This window comes from Athene cunicularia, assembly GCF_003259725.1.
Source record: "Athene cunicularia isolate RWA chromosome 1 unlocalized genomic scaffold, athCun1 chr1_part4, whole genome shotgun sequence".
In the NCBI taxonomy this organism is placed as follows: Eukaryota; Metazoa; Chordata; class Aves; order Strigiformes; family Strigidae; genus Athene; species Athene cunicularia.
In genome coordinates this window covers 1-8,075 of record NW_020799094.1, presented here as the reverse complement: position 1 = coordinate 8,075, position 8,075 = coordinate 1, and the positions used below count along the sequence as shown (strand labels likewise).

General features: G+C 57.6%; 2 protein-coding genes and 2 long non-coding RNA genes across 4 annotated transcripts in view; 1 reads left to right on the top strand and 3 right to left on the bottom strand.

Annotated features, from left to right (window-relative positions):
• Positions 1 to 429, bottom strand: part of LOC113476024 — a 1,091-nt gene extending 662 nt beyond the window's left edge. The window contains exon 1 of the long non-coding RNA XR_003397663.1: positions 32 to 429. This is a non-coding gene — a long non-coding RNA (uncharacterized LOC113476024). The remainder of the gene's footprint in view (positions 1 to 31) is intronic.
• LOC113476021 (hemoglobin subunit beta) overlaps positions 1 to 968 on the bottom strand; it is a 2,266-nt gene extending 1,298 nt beyond the window's left edge. The window contains exons 1-2 of the mRNA XM_026841298.1: positions 776 to 968; positions 436 to 658 (exon numbers count right to left, since the gene is read on the bottom strand). Coding sequence (XP_026697099.1) covers positions 436 to 658; positions 776 to 867 — 315 coding nt within the window. The 5' untranslated portion in view covers positions 868 to 968. The remainder of the gene's footprint in view (positions 1 to 435; positions 659 to 775) is intronic.
• Positions 446 to 3,559, top strand: LOC113476023. Its single transcript, XR_003397662.1, has 2 exons — positions 446 to 516; positions 3,485 to 3,559. It is a non-coding gene; the product is annotated as an uncharacterized LOC113476023 (long non-coding RNA).
• Positions 2,712 to 3,861, bottom strand: LOC113476022 (hemoglobin subunit beta-like). Its single transcript, XM_026841299.1, has 3 exons — positions 3,725 to 3,861; positions 3,404 to 3,626; positions 2,712 to 2,942 (listed from the first exon to the last, which is right to left on the bottom strand). Exons 1-3 carry the CDS (start codon positions 3,814 to 3,816, stop codon positions 2,814 to 2,816), a joined length of 444 nt encoding a protein of 147 aa, XP_026697100.1. The 5' UTR covers positions 3,817 to 3,861; the 3' UTR covers positions 2,712 to 2,813.
• Positions 3,862 to 8,075: the final 4,214 nt, after the last annotated feature.

Here is an 8,075-nt window from a genome sequence, read left to right as displayed (position 1 = left end):
TCCTCTTTTGCTTTGGGCATCTAGCTGCCACCTCTTGCTCTTCACTCACGTTTCTCCTCCGTGCCAAGCTTCCCTCTTGCTCCTTCACTTTCCCCTTGGCTCAAACCTCTTCCTGCTCAACAACTGCTTTTGCTTTACTCTCCCTCTCCCTTTCCACACTGAAACCTCCTCCTCACGACCTTCCCGTCTCCCGTGCATCCTCGCTTGCACCCTTCAGACAGCCTCCCCATAACCACCCCCCAGCTCCTTGGGCGCTTCCTCACCCGGGGTGGTCCCTTCCCTGCCTTGTTCCTCTCCCACATCTCCCCCTCGCCCCAACCACCAGCCCGTCTTCATCCTGCACCGGCATCTCTGGGGTAAATCCCTTGTGTGCTGGGGCTTGGGGCTGGGGGACAAGGTGCCTGCAGGGACACGGTGTGGGGAAACACGGCTCACCCTGAAGTTCTCGGGGTCCACGTGCAGCTTGTCGCAGTGCAGCTCCGACAGCTGGGCGAAGGTGTTCTTGATGTTGTCCAGGTTCTTGACGGCATCCCCGAAGGAGGTGAGCACTTTCTTGCCGTGGGCACGGACCATGGGGTTGCCAGAGATGGCAGTGGGGCTGGAGAGGTTCCCGAAGGAAGCGAAGAACCTCTGGGTCCAGGGGTAGACGATCAGCAGCCTGGGGAGAGGCGGAGGGACACAAGCCGACAACAGACACGTTAACGCTTCCGAACGCAATCGCCACAGTTTCTCTACCCCGGGGTCAGCCCAGCCGATGCCCCGGAGCGGGACCTACCTGGCCAGGGCCTCGGCACCGCACTCGGCCACGTTGACCTTGCCCCAGAGGCCGGTGATGAGCTGCTTCTCCTCGGCTGACCAGTGCACCATGGTGACGGGTGGAGGGTGGCGTGTGGCTGCCGGCGGGTACGGAGGAAGTCTCAGCTCTTGCTCCCAAGGGGATCGCACACTGGCGAGTGGCTCTCCCCGTCCCCATTTTTATACACTACACTGGGCCCCTCCTCTTCCCTGTGCACCCCTCCATTGGCTGGCCCCCCCGGGGGGGCCCCCCACAGCCCTGGCACCCCAAGGGAGGGGACACAGCATCAGGGTGGGGCCCCTGGGCAAGATGCCCAGATCCACCGCTGGGACGGGCTGGCGAGCCGCCCTCCCCCTGGCCTTTGATTTCCAGCTCTGCACCTCCCTGATGAAGGGTGGCATTTATCTCCACTCGAAGTCTGAGCACGGCGCCGCGCGAGGCCCGCGTGGGCCCTCGAGGAAGGTGCCTGCGAGGCTTGGTGCCCCTTGGATGGCGCAAAACCCGGCGGGCTGTGTGGTGGCTAGGCAGAAGAGTCGGAGTGGGGCTGTTGGGTCACCCCTCTGAAGGCACCAGCCATGTCCGAGCAGTTTCTCTTTGCCATCCTCTTGCCAGACCTGCCTGGCTTTGGGTTCTCCCTGTTCTTTCCCATCAACTCTTCAACAGTTTGCTGATTTGAGGGTAACGCTAAGAAAACCGTGGGAGCGAGAGCTTCTGTCTCAAAGGGAGTGTTAGTGAGGGTCAAGCAAGGCTGGAAGGGAAATGTTGTAACACAGGGCACAGCAATTGTCTGCAGGGTGTCAGCTCGCCAGGGCCGCAGTGGAGGTGGGCAGACTGGGTGTGCTGGGGTCCCTGCAGATGCGGGGCAGTGTCACATCCCTCTCGGATGAGGGAGAGAAGGATTTTTCTCAGTTTTTCTCAGTCCGTGTTTCTCGCAGGCCTGTTTTTTTGTCTCCCACAGGCCAGACACAGTGTGGGAGAGGCAGTCGTGTTTCCTGGGGCTGCACGTCTGCTCCTGCTCCCAGCGGAGCGGGCTGTAGGCGCTGGGGTCAGATGCAGGAGCTTGTGGGGCCAGGCTGCTCCGGAGGGGTCTGGATGGCCGTGGAGCAACGTGTCTGCACTGGCCATGGGCCACGGGCTGCCACCCTTCCCCATGGCTGCCCCAGATCTCCTCTGCCTGCTGACCTCAGGGGCAACCTTGGCCGAAGGAGCCTGGGGGTGACACCGCTCCCCAGCCGCTCGCTCTGCCTCCTCCCTGGTAAGGGGGACTGCCCACCCAGAACCCCCAGACGTGTCCCTGAGCTGCTCTCGGTGCTGCGAGCCTGAAAGGAGGACAGGAGGCTGGTGAGGGCCACGGGCCTCTGCGTGGCATGGAGGCTGGGCAGGGAATGTTCTTTTACTTGTGGGAAGTTAGAGGTAGGGGCCAGTGAAAGCAGATGCTCTGTCCTTCCTGTACATGAAATTACCATTCTTAGCACGTTTTTTACCATGATAGATAATTGTGTCTATTACATTCTGACTTTAATAACCTGAGAATTATAATAATTTAGATAAGAAAAACAAAAAAAAAGCATTTTTCCTTCCATGAAGGAAGTTACAAAGGAGAAACTAATCTCACTGCCACTCCTCCCACTCCACGTTTTTTCCAAAGTTTTGTTCCACTTGATCTCTAAAAGACTTAAAACGTTAAACCCAGATATGTTACCTGGTGTCTCAAAAAAAGCACCAGAGTATTTCTGTTTGTGTTCCATAGTGTGTTTCTTTGGGTTTTGCCTTGAATGTTCCCTGGATTCTCCCGCTGAGACAAGTCTCACTTGTGCGAATTCATAGACAAGAGCGCGGCTCGTGTCACCCCGCATGTGTGAGCATCCCCGTCCTGTTCCCCAGCACCCCATTCCCACAGAGAGGCGGACACCTCTTCACGGCTGAAGCAGTTGGTGTTTATTTGGCAATTAGAGACCAGCAGAACCAAAGGATGTTTCTCCGGGAGCATCGCCAGGCAGGAATGCTTGCGGGAGGCTCAGTGGTACTCATGGGCCAGCGCATGGGCCACCACACGGACCATCTTCTGCCAGGCGGCCTGGCACGTGGGGCTGAAGTCCTTGCCTAAGTGGGCGGCCAGGACGATGATGAGGATGTCACCCAGGAGCTGGCAATGGAGGGAGGAGAAGCCGTCAGCCCGGTGCTGCCTCCCACATCCCTCCCCACCGTGGCACCACCCGGGCATCTGCACGTGGACACGGGTTATTGGGGACTTCACCTCAAACCCTGTCTTGGTGTCTTCCCTTCTGGTCTCCTCTTGCTCCAAGACAACGTTGCTTCCTTCTGCCACGTGTTCAGCTCTGTATTTCATCCCCATCCACCTCGCCCACCTGGGTCCCTCCTCTCACAGATCCCAGCCTCAAAATTCCTCTCTATTCTCCCCACATAAGCCTCATCACTCCCCCTTCCCCCCCACCGCCCCTTGCCCTCAGCAGGCTCCCAGGCTCTGGCAGCCTCAGGGTTTCTCTCTGGGTTTCACCAACTGTCAGACACCTCAGGACCCCTAAATCCCCCCCCAGAGCACAGAATCCTCTGCCTGGCTGAGGCTGGACTCCGAGCAGGGCTCACCCTGAAGTTCTCGGGGTCCACGTGCAGCTTGTCACAGTGGAGTTTGCTCAGCTGAGCAAAACATTTCTTGATGTTGTCCAGGTTCTTGACGGCTTCCCCGAAGGAGGTGAGCACTTTCTTGCCATGGGCGCGGACCATGGGGTTGCCAGAGATGGCGGTGGGGCTGGAGAGGTTCCCGAAGGAAGCGAAGAACCTCTGGGTCCAGGGGTAGACGATCAGCAGCCTGGGGAGAGACGGAAGGACACAAGCCGACACACAGAAAATCGCCACAGTTTCTCTACCCCGGGGTCAGCCCAGCCAATGCCCCGGAGCGGGACCTACCTGGCCAGGGCCTCGGCACCGCACTCGGCCACGTTGACCTTGCCCCAGAGGCCGGTGATGAGCTGCTTCTCCTCGGCTGTCCAGTGCACCATGGTGTCGAGCGGGAGGTTTTGCCTGGGGTTTCCCTGAACAGTGATGAGGAAGTGGAGCTGCAGTCTGCCCCAGGGATTTTTATACAGTAGCAACGGCTTGTCCTAATCTCAGTTCACGTAGCTATTGGTTGGGGCTGGGGAGGGAGCTGGGCTGCACAAGGAAAGATAGCAATTTTGGATTCTGTCCAAGGGGAAAAGAGGCCCTTTTCCCCCTCTGGCTTTGAGTGGACAAGCATCATCTCATCCCCATGCACTTGTACCTGCAGCCCCACGCGCAGGAGGAGCTGCCTGCGTGGCTGTGGGCTCCCAGTGCCGCAGAGGCACCGCGGGCTGGGGGCTGAACACACGGGTCAGACCCAGGAAGATGGGCAGTGACATTCGAAGAGTTTGCAGTCTCTGCCTTGACCGTGTTTTCCCACTCTTGACGGCGCATTGGTGCCCTGCGCCGCCGGGGTTCATCCCGAACAGCACTGAGCATCTCCCACCCCAGCTCAAAGGGCCGGAGGCTTCCTGGGAAACAAGGATGGAATGATCACTCCCAAATCTGGGCCTCATGCTTTAAATGCAAGAGCCTTCTTTCTTGTTCATCCTAACAAAGAGCTCTAGAGCTGTTGTCCATCGTCACCGTCCAGCATCACTGTCCATGCTGCTCCAAGCCCAAGCTCTCCTATTTGCCATCTCTAGTGCAATTCCCTGTCCTCAGAGAAAGCGGATCCGCCTCTGAGCCAGGGGTCTCACGAGCACGGTGCTGCCCCTGCCTCAGTCCTGCAAGGAAGCACAAGCCGGACACGTCACCCGCATGGTCAGGCCCACCTGATGCCCGTGGGAGTCTAGGACCAGGCTGTGCTGAGCAAAACCAGGCCAACACTGATCTTCTCTGCTGGTCTCCAGGAAGAGGACAACACAGCATCCATGTTATTTTACATTTTGAATGCCTCATTACTCTATGGAGCTGATGACTGTCCCTTAGACTGATAACTGGGTGGCTTTGGGGCACAGTTCTGAGCCTGACCAACTCAGAAATGGGGTGAAGGCCAAATAAAAGGCAGAACCAAATAGGGAACCATGTTTATTTTTTCAGACTGCTAGCAGAAATATGCGATAAAGCCTTGTCTGCATGGCAAACGTTGGATGGTTTTGCTCTGTCAGGCACCAGCACTGACGAACTCTTGAGCGCAGATGGTGGAAAAAAGAATTCTTTTGATACGTGGCATACATCATGCCCCAAAAGCAATAACCTGTCCTGGCAAAGCAGCATTCCTACTGTTGGTAGAGCTGCCCTGATCAGATTGCTTGTTCACATGAAATAATTCAGCCTTAAGAAACAGCCTTGCAGGGCTGATCTCTCCCAGCAAGGCAGGATGAAGTCTGTCCCCTTGTCTTCTCAGCAACCGTCTTCACAGACCTGAAGAGCACTGTCTTGTCGCATATCTGCCCGCTCCAAATAAAACTGTCAGTAGGTTCTTCCAGCCTTACCTCTGGTCAATACCATTAATCCCTGCAGTTACTACATCTTCAAAACTTGTGGCTTTTTTCCACCCTCTACTTGACAGGGCGTCTCGATCCAAGGTGTTTCCGACTAATAGGCTGTCAGAGAATTGAAGTGTTCTTACTAGTATAATTTTGGACCTGATGCACTGTCGGATGCATTGATGCATTTCAAATCAGGCAAGAAGTCTGTGGTACACTCAGGCACTGAGCTCTGCCTTCAGTGTAACTGCTGACCCAGCCTTAAAACTAAATTCTCTCATCGCAACTGTAGTTCTGCCGTGGGTGCAGGTTGGTTCCTGCACATGCTTTCGCAGTTAATATAGACATGAGAAATGAGGAGGCTGCAGCGTCAGTAAATCGCCCTGCAGCCCCAGCTTCCAGATCCTTTATCAGCAGAGCGGTGAACCGGCGGCACCCGTCCTGCGGTACCTGGGCACCGGGGCAGCTCGGCTGCACCATCCCACGAGGGCCGTGAGCTGAGACGCTAAACCGGGAGAAGCAGCCAAGGATGAACTCCCGGGCCTTGCTGAGCTTGGCCTTACCTTTCCTTCTCCTCCCTGACTGCGGTGGGCTGCAGCGTCTCCGCAGCTCGCGGTGTCCCAGCTGGGGAACATCGACAAAGGAGAAGGCATGAGATTAAACTCCCCGCGAAAGGCTCCCAAGGGCTTTTTAGTTTTATCATTAGTCAGCCGCAAAGACATTTTAAGGAAACGTTATGTTGGGCAGGCCCGGAGGCCGTTTCCCCCCCCCGGGCAGGGGTCCGTAACGCCGGCAGAGGGACGAGCTCACAGTGGAGCAGAATCGGCCCCGAAGGGGCCTGCGGGGTGATCTCGGCCGGGACACGTCAAGCATTTGCCATGAGCAGCCCCGTACGCTGCGGGACAGCATGGAGACACTTGGCAAAACACAAAGGCATGGCGGCCCAGACAGTCCAGGACCTGTCCTCTGCTTGGGGCTTCTCCAGGGAACCCATCCGTCTCCTCCATTTTTAATAAGAAAGGGTTCATTTTAAGTACATTTTAAAATCTCCTGCTTTATGGCCTGGGGGAAGAGGCCTGGCTGGCAGGTTTTGGATGCTCAGAGCTCCTCTGTTGAGGGGCTCTTCAGCGGCACAGAGTCAGGGGGGAAATGTTTGTTGTGACCTGCCAAGTAGAGGTAATTTCTGTAGCTTTTTTTTTGCAGTTCACGGCATCAAAGGGAGATCTCCTCTCCCCAGTGCACCCACAGCAATACCTTGCAGCATTCTCATCCCCAGAATTAAAACCAGGGCCCCTTTTGCTCTGCTTGGGATGGGTTTCACTATGCTCGGGACTCTTTCCTTGAGCATCCTTCCAGCCAGCTCTTCCCTTCAGTGTGGGTGGAAGGTCCCCTAAGCCGCTCTTCGTCTCTTGGTCCCACACCTCCAGGGATGGGAACCTTCCCTTTCTGTAGATAAACCATCCTGACAGCAGCAAAAGGCAGCTTCAGCGACAGCCTGTCTGAAACCAGCAGAATTTATTGGTCACTCTGATTGCAGCAGGCAGTGTCCCGCGCCAAGCTTTACCAGAGCCCTTATCAGCAGGAGTGGCAGCTGTACCCGGCCTCTGCCGCTCTGGATCCAGGCCAGCCCCTTCTCTCTCCTCCAAACAGGACATTTGTTGCGCCTTAAGCCAGCAGGTCTCGAGGGTGTCTGTTCCCAGTTTAGTTGTGATTTTCCTTGCCCAGCTGAACAGCCCAGCCTGGGCTCCTCTCACCCTGCGCCAGCATCTCGTGGTCTCCCAGCTGAGGGCAGGATCTCGCTCATTCCCCCCCTCCCCGAGTGGAAGCAGCAGACAGAGAAATGGGGATATGCATCAGTTTGGCAAGGCCACGGAGGGCTGGGACCGCTTCAGAGGGACTCTGGTCTCCCAGAGGCTGTCTGCACCCTGCAGAGATCCCGGGGCTCACTGGAACGGTGTAAGAGAGGGCAAGGCTGGAGGCAGGTCCTGAACACGGGCTGACTGCTGCCCACCAGCTGCTAAGGACCAAACTGGGGGCTCGCCGTCTCCCGGGCACCGTGGGGCTCCCCAGCGTCCCGGCGCGGCTCCGCCAAAACATCCCAAGGGCCGTTTGGCCTCATGGCAAAGCACCAGCACTGCTTTTGCCCCCCGTGGCTGCACCGCCAAGGCTGGGGTCCCCTCCCCGCAGAGGCCAGTCTGCACAGCGGGATGCCCTCTGCAAAGACACGTTTCATTCCCGCCTTCCCACCAGCTGCTGGAGGCGCTTTGGTCAAGCCACTTCCCCGTCGCTGCGAAGGAAGGAGGCACAAGTGACCCGCTGCCCCCTGAAGAGCTGTCGGAGCTGTTGGGGCAACGCTGCCGGGACCACCGGGCAGCGTCACCGGGTGCCAGGCTGGCCGTGGTGTCACCCAGGGGTCGCCTCTGCCCGCTGTGGGGCCAGGCGGGCCGGTGGGCATCCTAACTTTGCTCTTGCTTCACAGGAGAGGGGGGCAGCTCTCACGGGGGAGCCTGGCACATGGGCTCTGCGCCGCCAGCACCGCGTCCTGCCCCTGCCCCAACCTCTAATTGCAGATTAGGGCTGACGGGAGTATTCGAGCGCTCTCGGGGAGCAGGACACGCTCCACATCACCACGGGACGTGTCCGCGGCACAGGGTGGGAGAGGAGCAGCAGAATGATAACAACAGTCACAGATGGGGCAAAAACATCTTGCTGAGGTGCAAGAACCGCACTTTTGTGCTAACGGGAACAAGACAGTGAGATGGGTCCTACCTCCAGAAATCCTGCTGAAG